The sequence below is a fragment of the Rhinolophus ferrumequinum genome, chromosome 25, assembly GCF_004115265.2.
Source record: "Rhinolophus ferrumequinum isolate MPI-CBG mRhiFer1 chromosome 25, mRhiFer1_v1.p, whole genome shotgun sequence".
Lineage (NCBI taxonomy): Eukaryota > Metazoa > Chordata > Mammalia > Chiroptera > Rhinolophidae > Rhinolophus > Rhinolophus ferrumequinum.
In genome coordinates, this window is record NC_046308.1 from 10,613,336 (window position 1) to 10,627,429 (window position 14,094).

General features: G+C 48.5%; 1 protein-coding gene across 2 annotated transcripts in view; it reads left to right on the plus strand.

The window, feature by feature from the left end:
• The window catches only part of RNFT2 (ring finger protein, transmembrane 2), a 68,090-nt gene that overhangs the window by 50,048 nt on the left and 3,948 nt on the right, over positions 1 to 14,094 (plus strand). The window contains exons 7-10 of one of the 2 annotated variants that reach the window (XM_033097501.1): positions 1,945 to 2,094; positions 3,369 to 3,434; positions 3,566 to 3,667; positions 9,876 to 12,790. In XM_033097501.1, the coding sequence (XP_032953392.1) occupies positions 1,945 to 2,094; positions 3,369 to 3,434; positions 3,566 to 3,667; positions 9,876 to 10,010 (453 nt within the window). In that variant the 3' untranslated portion in view covers positions 10,011 to 12,790. Of the gene's footprint in view, positions 1 to 1,944; positions 2,095 to 3,368; positions 3,435 to 3,565; positions 3,668 to 9,875; positions 12,791 to 14,094 lie in introns of those variants that run through there. The other variant, XM_033097502.1, reaches the window with a different exon arrangement.

Genomic DNA, 14,094 nt, shown 5'->3' on the forward strand with positions numbered 1-14,094 from the left:
TAACCTTTCTTTTCGGTCTGTGCTGGGTTTCTTTTCCGTGAAGTACCTATTTTTCAGGATACTATTTGAATGACTGTAGGGCTTTCTATTGAGATGTCTACGGTAATCAGATCCTCTTTTTGTACATTTAGTTTGTTGCTTGTTTTTGTTTGTACTGTTACAAAGAATGCTGCACTGACCATTCCTGTCGGCACGTCTTAGCACACACCCTTGATTATTTTGTTAGGATAAATTCCTAGAAGTAGAACTGCTGGAGCAAAGATTATTTACATTTTAAGGCTGTGCATGCCTGGGACAGGGCTATTTGTTTGTTTGTTCATTTGTTTCAATCAATTTTATTGAAGTATAATTTAAAAATACAATAAAATGCACAGATTTGAAGCATATATTTCAATGAGTTTTGGCAAATATATACACCCGTGTAACCACCATCCCAATCACAAGATAAAATATTTCTATCACTCCCCAAAATTTTTGTGGTACCCTCTTGCATCTCGCCCCTCCCCCCACATCCCAGGAACCACTGATCTGATTTCTGTCACTACAGGTTAGTGTTATATATCCTAGGACTTCATATAAATCAGAATTATACAATATATACTCTTATGGTACTGTCTCCTTTGATGTAATGTCTGTGAGTTTCATCCATGTTGTGTAGATCAGCTATTTGCTCATTTTTATTGCCGAGTACCGTGTTTCCCTGAAAATAAGACCTAGCCGGACCATCAGCTCTAATGGAGCAAAAATTAATATAAGACCCAGTATTATATTATTATATTATATTATTATACCTGGTCTTATGTTATATTAAAATAAGACCGGATCTTATATTAATTTTTGCTCCAAAAGACGCACTAGAGCTGATGGCCCGGCTAGGTCTTACTTTCAGGGAAATATAGTAGTACCCTATTGTATAAATATACCACAGTTTGTTTATACACTCTTCCACTGGTGGACATGTGGGCTGTTTCCAGTATAGGGATATTATGAATAAAGCTGCTTTGACCGTTAGCATACAAGTGGACACATGTTTTCATTTATCTTGGGTACATACCTAGGAGTGGAATTGCTGGGTCGTAAGTAGGTGTATGTTTAACTTGATTCGACATGACAGGCTGGGGCCGTTTTCATCTTCATTTTATAACACAGGCCACAGAAAGCTTGAGGGACTTGTCCAAGGGCAAAGGGAGGTAGGGAAATAGAACTTGTTGAGCACAGTTCTGTGCCAAGTACAATACTGCATGCTTTTCCTGTTTATCTCCTTGAACCCTCAGAGTAACCCCACAAGGTAGGAACTGTGACTTCCATTCTGTAGATGCAGAAACAGAGGCTCCTCACGAACCTGCAGCAAAATAAGATTCAAACCTGGCCCCATCTAAGTCCCCAGGTCCATGTCCTTTCACCAGGTATAATCCTGCCTTCTTGGTGACAGTCAGTGATGGAGCTGGGAACGAAAATGCATATCTTCCCCCTGTCCACCTCTCAGCCTGCCCTTACCTGTATCCTGGGGTAAATCCTGCCCATGTCCCTGAGGGCGGTGGCTGTGATGCCTGGTCAGCCCTCTGGGGACGAGGGTGATCTGTGTGCCGTGCAGGGACTATGCCCTCACATTTGGCTTTGAGGCTCCAAGCCACAGCAGGCACCAGGGAGTGACCCTCCCTCCAGCTCTCTGCCAAAGGTGTCCGGTTTCTCCCTCCCTGCAACACGATCCTCGGAGCTCTGATCTTCTGGGCTGGTGGGCAGCGGGTGAGGGCAACGGGCAGGGGCCACGTCTCCCCAGCCATATCTCAGGCCCATTAGGAGCAGGCCTGAGTGCTTTCCCAAGCTGATTAATGGCCTGCCTATGACCTGGAATGTCATTACTGCCCGGGCGGTGGGCCCCCCGGGCTGAGTCCTTTGGGTCTTTACTGCTAATAATAATTGATGCTTTCTGTGTGGTTGCAGGGAAAGTTCTATCTGGTCATCGAGGAGTTGAGCCAGCTGTTCCGATCGCTTGTCCCCATCCAGCTGTGGTATAAATACATCATGGGGGACGACACCTCCAACAGCTACTTTCTGGGAGGGGTCCTCATGATCCTCTACAGCCTCTGCAAGGTGAGGTGCAGGAGGGCTGGCCTATGGAGGGTCCCATTCACTAGCTGGGCCTGGGGGACAAGTGGGGAACTTAGAATAGCACCCTAACGTCTCTTGTTTTCAATCGAGGTAAAATTCATACGACACAAAACTCAGTGGCATTTAGCAGATTCGCCGTGCAGTGCCACTCTGTCTAGTTCCAAGATGTGTTGATCACCCCAAAAAGAAACCCCGTATCCCTTAAGCAGTTACTCCCCACTCCTCCAACCTCCCACCCCCAGCCCCTGGCAACAGCTATTCTTTCTGTCTCGATGGATTTGCCTAGTCTGGACATTTCACCTAAATGGAATCATAATAACGCGTGACCTTGTGTGTCTGGCTTCTTTCCCTTAATATCATGTTTCCAAGGTTCCTCCACATGGTAGCACGTATCGGCACTTTACTCCTTTTTAGGGTGAAATCCGCCCTAATTTCTTGCCGATACATCTAACCATATGATAGTCTTTTTCACAACAACCCTTCAAGATACCTACCATTATTACTCCCATTTTATTGGCAAGGAAACTGAGGCTCAGAGAGAAGTCACTTGCCCAGTGTCACTCCGCTAGGGATAACAGCATGAGCATCCAACCCAGGCAGCCTGCCTCCAAAGCCTGCAGCTCTTCACCCACGTGCAGCATGGCCACTGAGCTTGTTTTCTGTTCCTCTTAAATTGCACACCCTCAACTCTTCACATCAGTATGGGTGCTTCTCTTTTCATCATTAGTACAAATCAGTTTTCCCCCCCTAACAATAAGTACATCCTCCTCTTTCTTTTTCTTTCTCTCTTTCTGGGGGGATCCTGGGGGAAAGCATGTGTTCTTCTCTTTCTTCCTCCAAGCTGGGCTAGCCAGGCAGTCCATGCAGTGTCAGCCACTGCGGCTCATCTTGCCTGCTGATCCTGATCGATTGGCAGTGGCTGACTGGAGTGTGGGGTGAAGAAGGATTATCAGGCCCTGGCTGGGCTCAGAAGAAGAGTGCTGACATCGATTAGCAATGCCTGCCTTGGGCTTGGGAATGGGGAAATGCATGTATTTGCTCTCCTGGCCCAGGTAGCATGGGACGCTGTTGACATAAGGCAGGAAGACCAAAGCCAAGCAAAATTGATGGGAATGAGGACTTTCAAATGGCAGGGAGTGTCCTAAACATGCTCAGAGGCAAAGACGAGGGGGTCCATGGGAGTTGTTCTGGAGTGGTGAGAGACATCCTGTATGGTCCTTGGATATTTTTCAACTATCACCCTGCTCTCCTTTCAGTCCTTTGACATCTGTGGCCGTGTGGGTGGAGTTAGGAAAGCCTTGAAGCTTCTCTGCACCTCTCAGGTGAGTCTGCTTCATGTGGTCCTGGCCAAAGTCCCAGGAAGCAGGAGCCAGAAACAGATCTCGTCATGCCTCTGAGATCGCTCCAGCGAGGGTCCACAGCTGTGTTTGTCTCTCTCCTTTTCCGCGAACAGAATTACGGCGTCCGGGCCACTGGGCAACAATGCACAGAAGCCGGCGATATCTGTGCCATCTGCCAGGCTGAGTTCCGGGAGCCTCTGATCCTTATGTGCCAGGTGAGCAGGGCTGGGGGGACTGAAGACCCCATCAGAGACTGAAGATGGGGGATCAGCAGGCCCCACCCCATGCAAAAGTCTCAGGTTCTTTGACCAGACTTCGTGGCTCTGGGATGGGTCTTTAAGAACAGTGTGGTCAGGAATGGAGTCAGCCAGACCCAGGTTCAAATCTCCGCTCTGCCTCTTACTAGCTGGGTGGCCTTGGGCAGGTTACTTCACCTCTCTGAGCCTCAGTTTCACTGATAAAATGTCAACAATGAAAAATCCTATATGGCGTAGTGTCAGAATATCCTGATATAAATCTGGACCCTGGGAGGGTCGCTACATCTCCCTACATCTCCCTGATCCTTGGTTTTTCTCATTTATAAAATGGGTATCACAATAATGCCTACTTCATAGAGCTATCATTATGCTTAAATGAGATCATCTATGGAAAGAACTAAATTTAAATTACTCAGCCATAAGAGTTGTTATTATAATTATCAGTATTGTTACAATTATTGTTGCCGTTTGCTCGCATTATTAGTTGTGGGTCACCAACCTATCACAGTAAGTACTGCTCAGTCCTTTCTAGCTCCCTAAATGTATCCCTCCTCCTTCTCCTCCTCCTCCTCCTTCTGACATCAGGGGCTGAGATGTCAATTCAGCAAATGTGTATGAGTCAAGCGTCCTATCAGACACCAGGGAGGGGAGGCAGAGGGCGCACAGACCCTGTCCCCTCCTGGAAGCCCACGGTCTCCTTGGGGAGACACATACATAAATAACCGTGAAACAAGGCAGGCGGTGATAAGTGCGGTGTAAGAGAGATTCATGCAGCCTCCCGGGGGACCCGGATAGAGCGCGATGAGCTCCTGGTTGGAAAGGCTTTTTGGAGGAGGCCTAGCCTGCAGACTAGAAGGACTGGGCAAGCATATGGCTCACCCACCAGCACCACCTTCTAAGGGTGAGAAGACAGGAGGTGGGGGTCTTTTTTTTTTTTGGCATCAGCAAAATGTTTTCTGTTTTTGCTGTTGGGGGATTTTAGGAGGTTTTGTTTTTCATTTTTTTTATTTATTTGAAAATCGAGAATGTATTTGTATGAGTCAAAATTCAGACTAAGGAATTCATGAGTGAGGAGTCATGATGACTAAAAGCCATGTGGGATCTGGTCTGGATCCTGACACAGAGAAAGGGCATGAGTAGGAAAGCTAGTCTGATGAAATCCAAAGAAAGTCTGGAGTTTAATCAATAGGAACGTAGCAGTGTGACCAAAGTACCACGGTAATGCAAGATGATAACATTAGGGGTAACAAAAACTGGATGAGGGGTACACGAGGACTTTCGTTACTAACTGCAACTTTTGCAAGTCTAAAATTATTCCAAAATAAAAATTTATTTTAAAAAGTGTTTTAAAGCTATAAAAAGGAAAGTGGTGGCAGGCCTCCTACCCCTGTCCCCAGCTCTCCAGACCCCTAACTACCCACAGAGGCAGCCATTGTTACCAGTTTCCTTTATGTCTTTCCAGAGATGCCTTTGTAGAATTTAAACACACGCACGAACGTCTTTTTCAAGACGTAAGTTGCAGCATACGTCTACCTAAGCTGCGTTCTGCGTCTTCCCTTTTTGACTTGGAACTCTGACTTAAGAAATGGCTCTTTGTTTGCATACCATCCCATTTTATGGACAGACCATACTTGTTGAACCATTCTCCTCTCTGGGCAGTTAGTGGCTCATCATCTTTTGTTATTACAGACATGGCTGTCAGGAGAGGTCAGAAATGGGGAGCTCTATAGCACCTGCCTGGGCCCATCGTGTTGATTAAAGGAGTTAATTCAAGCGAAGCATTTAGAACTACGCCTGGCACGTGGTCAGCGTTCAATAAATATTAGCTCTTGTTGGCACGCCTTCCATTTCACACATGTGCGGGCTCTTGGTAGGATAGATTCCTAGTGATGGAATTACTAGGTCAGAGGGTATACAGTTTTGACAGATATTGCTAAATTGCCCTCCATAAAGAGTGTATCCGTTTACACTCCCAGTGCGAGTGCCACACGACCCCTTGCTCCCCTCCCTCACCAACATGCTGCATTATGGAGCCTTTTTTTGAGCTTTGCCAATCTGACAGGTGACAAACGCTATCTCAGTGCAGTTTTAATTTGCATTTCTCTAATTATGAGCTCAGTTGAGCATCTTTTCATATGCTTCAGAGCCATCTGTATTTCCTTCTCAGTAGCAGCGATTATTTGAACATGATGTCAAGGTGAAAGTCTTCCTTCTTCCCTTCTGGCAATCTCTCCGAGCTTTAGTTTGTTTGTCTCTCTCCCAGTCTTCTCCTGGTACTACGCCAACTTCCCAGAGCTGGATGAGAATTCGTGGGAGGGGGTGACACCATTGTCCGAGATCTAGGAGCAACAGCCACACCCGTGGTGATTGAAACGCCCACACATGGCCAGGCAGAGCACACACCTCAGTCCCGCTCTGCTGCTCGGGGCCTGGAACGGCCGAGGGGACTTCCACAGGTCAAAGGGCATAGTTAATTCCAAGGTGCATTGAACGAATGATTGAATGAGTCAAATGTTCCCTCCGGACTAGGTGGTGCTCCCAGCTATATTGTCTCATAGATCCCTTCATGGCTCTTATCCCAGTGGTCAGCTAGATAGTTAATTAGGCACCTGGTTGTAGAAGGTCTGCCTCCTCTTTGCCAGATTATTAGCAACTTGAGAGTGGTGACCAGGTCTGTCTTGTTTAGCAGCAGAGTCACAGTGCTGAGTCAGTAAAAATTAAATGAATGGATGGGGGTGGATGGATGAAATGTGATGGATGGATGGAATGTGATGGATGGATGGATGGATGGATGGATGGATGGATGGATGGATGGGATGGGATGGATGGATGAAATGTGATAGATGGATGGATGGAATGGGATGGATGGACGGATGGATGGATAGATGGATGGGATGGATGGATGGATGGGTGGATGGATGGATGGAATGGGATGGATGGATGGAATGGGATGGATGGATGGATGGATGGATGGATGGATGGATGGATGGATGGGATGGATGAAATGTGATGGATGGATGGATGAAATGTGATGAATGGGATGTGATGGAATGGGATGGATGGACGGATGGGTGGATGGATGGATGGGATGGAGATGGACAGTGGCCAGGTAGAGGCAAGGGAGGGTGAGTGCAAAAGTGTGTAGATAGAAGTATAAATGTGTGGGGACTGGGTAGATGGGCAATGGATGGACAGATGGGTGGGTGAATAAGTGAGAAATGAGTGGGTGAAACGGTGGGTAGATGGATGATAGATCAGTGGATAGATGAACAGAAGAACAGATAGATGAAGAGCCCACTAGGCTAAAGGAACATCCTGTCTCTCCTTCACAGAGTCATCAAGTTAAGATCAGTGTGTCACTCACACCCAGCCCCCACCCCCGTGTCCCCAGAGCCAGCGCCTGAGGAGCCGATTGTCCATTCAGGCTCGTCAGACAGACACTGCATGGGGCCAGGGGGTAGAGCACTCTGCTCAGACAGAACGCACTTGCCCCGTTAGTCACTCCACAGTATTTGTGGCATGCCCCCTGCCAGGCCATAGGGGGTCAGAGAGTAAGCATTCTGAACACAAAGTCAGAAACTTGGCTTACTTAAAGCCTTCCCTGCCAAAGAGAAGAGCCAGAGTACAATTAGAAAACAAACTGCCCTCCAGTTCTTGGCCACTCTGAGTTTGTTTTCTTTTCTTTTGAGTGTTATGATGTAAAGGAAAGGGGGCGAGAGAATGGGGACTCCGATAGATTTTGAGCTTCCAGGCGCCTCACACTTGATGCTCTGTGATAGCCCTTGTCTGTTTTCGTCCTTACAGACATCTTGATGAGGAAATAGTAACTGTATTGTACAGAGGAGAAAATAGTGACTGTGATAACTCAGAAAGCCTGCTCTGATTCCTTGAGTAAAACCCAGGGAGTCTGGATGGAACGCTGGTGAGAGTGGGGTGACCCATCCAACCCCAGGGACACCTGACCCCACTTCATGCTCTAGGAGACACAGCCAGGAAACTGTTCACAGCTCAGCACCGCCTGCATCCCCCGCTGACCATAAACCGACCCCATCCTTCCCAGCCCAGAAGGCCCCCTCCTTCCCCTCCCTCTGTAGGTGCTCAGCCCTTTCTCCAGATGCTGGAGGCAGTCCAGGATCATGCATTCCTCTGAGTGGACTTACGCGCTCTGAATCTCTAACTTTCGCACCACATTCTGTCCTGCCTAATTCTCTGACGAGGAGACTGTGCGCTCCTGGAGGGCAGGGACCAGACTTTATTCATCCCAGTATCTCCAGATGCTCTCATCTGCTCTGGCATTCATTTGTCAGCTACAGTTACAGAGTCCCTACTCTGTGCAGGTTCGGGGCTGGGCAGGGGGAATGCAACAGCAATAGTCACCGCCCTCCTGGGCAGTTGCTGGGCCTGCCGACCCCTGGGTCCTGCCCTTCAGAGCATGGTGAGGAGCCCGGCATGGCCTTCAAGCTCCACGAGGCCTGCCCACCTCCTCTCTCCCCCTCCCCTACGCCCACCTCCCTATGGCCACAATAGCCGTCCTTGAGTGCTCGGATGCCTTCCCATCCCAGAGCTTTGCACACGTCTTCCCTTCAGCCTGGAATACTCTATCCCCGCCCCCTCTCTTCACCCAGTTAACTCCTATACACCCGTCAATCCTACACACAAGTGTCCCCACATCCAGGAAGCCTTCCTGGACGACCTCCCCCGCCCCAAAATAAAACAGGTCCTCCTGTTACATACCCATATAGCACCATGAAGCTCCTTTAGAGCACTCTCCACAATTAGGCACCTACTGTATACCATGCCTCCAGTTTGGCTTCCAGAGACAGAAAATAGAATATAATGATAACTATTACTGTGTAGTAGCCAACACTTATAGAACACTTACTATTTGCCAGGCATTGTTCTAATTGCCTTTTTTCCTTATTTATTCTTTCAAAAAAGATATTGCCTAGACTTTTATATTAACATTGTCCCCAAAGATTTTGTTTTGAAAAATGTCAAGCCTACAGAAGAGTTGAAGGATAGTAAAATGAACACCCTTCTGCCCTTCGTGTAGATTCTCTAACCATTAACGCTTTACCACATTGGCCTTTCTTGTAAATTTTTCCCCCTAACCCTGTTGCATATAAGCTGCTGACAGTTTGACTGTTCATCCCTAAATATTTCAGCATACTCTCCCAAGAACAAGGGCATTCTCTCCTATAACCACAATTCCACTATCACACCCAGGAAATTTTAAATTGATATAAAATGCCAATTTTCAAATTTCTCCAGTTGTCTTCAAACTGTCCTTAATAGCTAGGGTTTTGCCTTCCATCCGGGATCCAGTCAAGAATTGTGTACTTCATTTGATTGTCATGTCTAAGTGCTTTTAACGTTAGTTAATCTCCCTGTGAGAAGACTACTATTATCCCTGTTTTACAGATGAGGAAACTGAGGCACAGGGAGGTTAAATCACTTGTCCAAGTTATAGCCAGAAAGTGGTGGAACCCGTGAATGTTTCCAGGCTCCCTGCATTTCTCTTGACCCCTGTGGTCTGTTCTCAACCCAGTTGCCAAAGGGATCTTTTACAAATGCAAATCATATCAAGTCACTCTTCTGCTCAGAGCCCTGCCATGGCTCCCTACTTCTCTCAGAATAAAAGCCACGGTCCACACAGTGGCCTACAATCTGCAGCCCACCGCCCTCACCAACTCTGACCTCGTCTCCCCCTCCCACTCACCACTCCAGGCTCAGCCACACTCTCCTTACTGTTCCTCCAGCACACCAGGCACACTCCTGCCTCAGGGCCTTTGCACATGCTGTTCCCTCTGCCTGAAGCACTCTTTTCCCAGGTATCATCAGGACTCACGCCTCACCCTCCTTCAGGTTTTACCCAAATGTCAATATCTCAGTGAAGTCCTCCCGGGCCACCCTGTTTCACATGGCAGCCCTCCCAAACATGCCCCATCCCCTCTGCCCTGCTTTCCATTTTAGCACTTAAAACTGACACACTCTACATTGTAGAGATTCATTTTGCCAGTTGTCTCCCCAACTCCAGTGCAAGCTCCGTGAAGGCAGGAGTTGTCTGTTTTGTTCGCTGCTGCGCCCCCAGCCCCTACGACCAAGGTGGACACGTAGTGGACACTCGGTAAAGCAGCCCTGGTGGCACTCATTGCTGTTCCCGCAGCACGTGTTCTGTGAGGAGTGCCTCTGCCTCTGGCTGGATCGTGAGCGCACCTGCCCACTCTGCCGCTCCGTTGCCGTGGACACCCTGCGCTGCTGGAAGGATGGGGCTACTTCGGCACACTTCCAGGTGTATTAGGGCTAAAGCTGCGGCACACCCAGGGAGATGGCGGAGGGCCAGTGTCGTTGGGTCCAGCTCGGGGGACTTCCTGGAAAACAGGCCGCAAGACGGACTGTCCTGCCTCTTGCTTTCTCCACCTCCTCCCCTAAAGCCGGGCCACTGTCCTTCCCACCTTCACCTTCCCCTCTTGGTCTGTGGTCCAGTGTGTGCATCCCTCCCCTACAAAGGGGGAACCTCCTATTTCAGATTCGGTCTCCTCCCAGGTAGGTCTCCGACCCCCTCCAAGTCAAGAAACTGGAAATAGTCAGGGCCCCACCTGTTGCAGCGTATTTTAACTGGAGTTGACCAAATATGTGATGCTGCAAACTGGGGCGGGGCCTAGAGATCACTGTCTCCCCCCAAATGGCCCAGGGCTACAGATAAGGATCGCTGTGAAGTCCTTTTCAAACACAAATGCCGGGCCCCACCTTCTACCTACAATAACTTAGTGTATCAGATACTTAGAGTGAGCCAGGCACAGCACCTAGCGTCCTGCCTGAATGATGTCCTGTGATCCTCACGACAGCTCGGGGGTAGACATATTGTTTCCTCCATTGTACAGCTGAGGAGACTGAGGCACCGAGCTCGATGTGGTAGCTATGCCAGGGTCACCCAGCTGGCAATGGTGGGCCGAGTTTCCAGCCCAGGCCTGTCTGGCTTCAGAGCCCACGCTCTTAACCACCGTGCTGGCCCGCTGCTCAGACACTGAAGGTGCGGGGCCTGGCAGACATGGTTTCGTAAAAGCGCAAAAGGTGATTTTGATGTCCACGGTGGCCCAGGTATCCTGAGAATGCTCATGGTGAATGCTAGCTCCTGAAATTGAACTGTGGCTGGGCCCACAGAAAGACTTGGTCCTAAAATGGCTATTTTCCCAGGCTCTGGGCTGGGATGCTTAGCGCTGTGTGGGTACCAAAACAGACCAGCTTTGGCCCAAAGGCAGATCCCACTGGGTCTCCACACCCATCTGTGTTTCTCTCCTCCTCTGGTTCTTGTCCTCTCCCTCTCCTAAATCTCAGGCTTGTCAACCGCGCTTTTGGATGTCACTTCTCCCGTGGTAGCCTTCAGAGCAAAAGGGACAATCCACATTACGGATTTGTCCACAAGCCCAGGTGTTGGCAGAGAGCACAAAGCCATGAGTATTTCTGTAATCTCTGTAGCAGCTACTAATCTCTACGACAGAACAGCTTCCCTCCCTGCTTTGAAAGCTGGGAGTGGCACAGGTGATCACATAGAAGCCACTGGAATCTTGCCGGCCCGGCCCCTCTCCCAACTCGCTTCTCTCATTGTCAACCTCAGCACAACAGGCTGGCGCCCACACCATTACAGACAAAGCAATCTGGGTGGCTAGTGAGCGGATTAGCAAGAAAGCCCCAGAAGAAACGGTGGGAGCCTCCGCCACCTTACTCTCAGCCAGTATTAATATGCCCACCCCATCCCCAATAGATTCAGGACATTTGCCCCTGTGTGCTATCAAGCCAGGACCTTTTTTTTTCCCTGACATCCTTGGCTCTCTTCGGGTACCCAGCAAGACATCCCTTCCAGGGCAGCGTGGCATCTTTCAAGCTCTGTTACTATGGCAATGGCCATGATGTTACAATCCCACTTGCCTGGATAATCAAGTCGGAAGGGGAAGCGGAGGGAAATAGGGCCTGGTGGCTGTGGCTGCTCTGTCCCCCCCTTACACACACACACACCACACACACAATGCACATGCACGCACACACGCCTTGAGGAAGAACCAAAGGCAAGCAACAAGAGCTTCGGCAGCTGGTTTTTATCAGAAAGATCTCCCTGCCTGCAGATGCCGTCAAAGAGGCATGAGAAATTGGAGCTGGAGAAGACTTATTAAAGTGGCAGCGTGTGAAGGAGCAGATAGAGCATTCTGTTGGGAATCAGGCCTGGAATTCTGGATTCTAAACTCGGCACGACTTTGCGAAATCCCTTCATCTCCCTGTGGCCATCGCCAGGGTGACAAAAAGCTAGTGTATCATCTACTGGAACCAGGGAAATTAACAGTGTCGGTTACTGGTGAATACACCAATGGGGTTTGTCAGTGACACTCATGCCACGCCAAAAAAAAAAAATCTGACATTCTGCAAATACCAAGCCATGCCTCTGACACTATAGTGTCCCATGTAGGGGACACTCTGGGGCAGGTGGGATGATTTAATTTAGGATTTTGTTTATCCCCTACCCTCTGGGGAAGAGTCCTGTTTGGAGGTTTTCTTTCAGGTAGGAGGATTTAACTTCTGCTCTAGGGAGGAACAGTGGCCAGCGCAGGGTTTTCCAAACATCACCCCATGTGTGTTCCCAACATGAGTGTCCAAGAGTCGCTGTTGGAAAGGAAGAACAATGCCACTCTCCCTTACCTGTCTTGGCTCTGAATCTCATTTGTTATAAGCAGAATCCATCGAGTATCAGATCTGAGTACCCTGCTCTTCATATTTTATGATTCACTGACTCAAGTTCCACGAAGTCCTTGGAAATGGCCTCCCTAATGTAAAAGGTCTTGAGCATCGTAAGTGCGAGGGAATAAAAAGGCAGGCTTTGCGCCTGGATGTAACAGGTTCATCACCTTCCTAAGTGGAGAGTGAGAGAGGCATTGGAAGAACTCCAGGCTGCTGAGACTCCGGTGGGAAAGAGGAAATGTAAAGCGAGTCCTGGAATCGCTCAGGACTTTTTGCTCTGGGCCAAACAGCCGCCTTTGGTGTTTTTAATGTCCCCCTAAGTTCCATTCTGCCAATAAATGTCACCTGTCGATGAAAACTTACGATCGTGGCCTTGTGTCTCCCGTCACCCCTTGAGGCCAGGAGGAACTGTTTAGGAGACAATGCAAAGGAGCATTTCATGCCCTGGGTGGATAGCTGATGTTGGCTTTTGCCCAAAGCAGATCCCGCTGAGTGGCACGTGATTTTTAAGGAAGTGCTCCCAGGAGAAACCAGCAAGGGAATGAGTGGAACAGGAGAAGGAAGGGGGATGGGCCAAACAAGAGGGCGCCTTTCTGAGAAATTGCAGCTGGGTCCCACAGGGGGCTCTGGAGCATCCGTTACACCTCAGAGTTTGTCCCACGCTGAGGTTTTTATTCTCCACACTGGCTATGGGTTGATTGGTAGAGGGGACCTCTCAGGCTCTCCGTTGATGAGGCCCCAGGCCTCTGACGGTGTCATGCCACAGAGCACGCAGGGTGCTGGATGAAACACAGAACTGGTAAAAGGCATCTGAAGGGATCTGGGTGTGGCACCTACAGTGCCCACTATAGTGGTTCACGACCGGTTGTGTGGACCCGAATGTATAGGCTGATTTAAGAAGGGTTTTCCAGGCCTCAGAGATTATGATGGATATTTTAAATGTAAATTACAGTTGACCCTTGAACAACACAGGAGTGAAGGGGTGCCAACCCCCTGTGCAGTCGAAAATCCATATATAACTTTTGACTCCCCCCGAAACTTTACTACTACTGCTAAATAGCCTACTATTGACCGGAAGCCTTACCGATAACGTAAATAGTTGATTCACACATATTTTGTATGTTATATGTATTATATACTATATTCTTACATTAAAGTAAGCCAGAGGAAAGAAAATGTTGAGAAAAACCAAAAGGGAGAGAAAATACAGTTACCGTACTTACTGAAAATATATGCATAGAAATGGACCCGTGCAGTTCAAACCTGTGTTGTTCAAAGGTCAACTGTAACAGCACTCGGTGACATTTCCTGCCTTTCAGGGCAGTATTATGAAGCCGTCACAAAAACATCATCAGGCACAACTTTTCGGGTTGCAGTTACTTGAAAACCACCTCAATTATAGCTTAAATGAAAGAAGGACTTGAGTTGGTTCATGTAGCAGCATGGGCTTCAGGTACAGCTGGATTCAGGGGCTCCAGTGATGATATTAGAATCGTGGCTTTCCAGCCCTCGATTCTGTTTTCCTCTGATGGTTTAATTTTCAGGCAGTTGGATTCCATGTAGTAGTACGACGGTTTCCAGTAGTTTCTCCTTACGTTCTACCGTCTTCCCAAGCCCAGCAAAGAAAGCTTCTGCTTCCCCAAATCTCCAGCAGG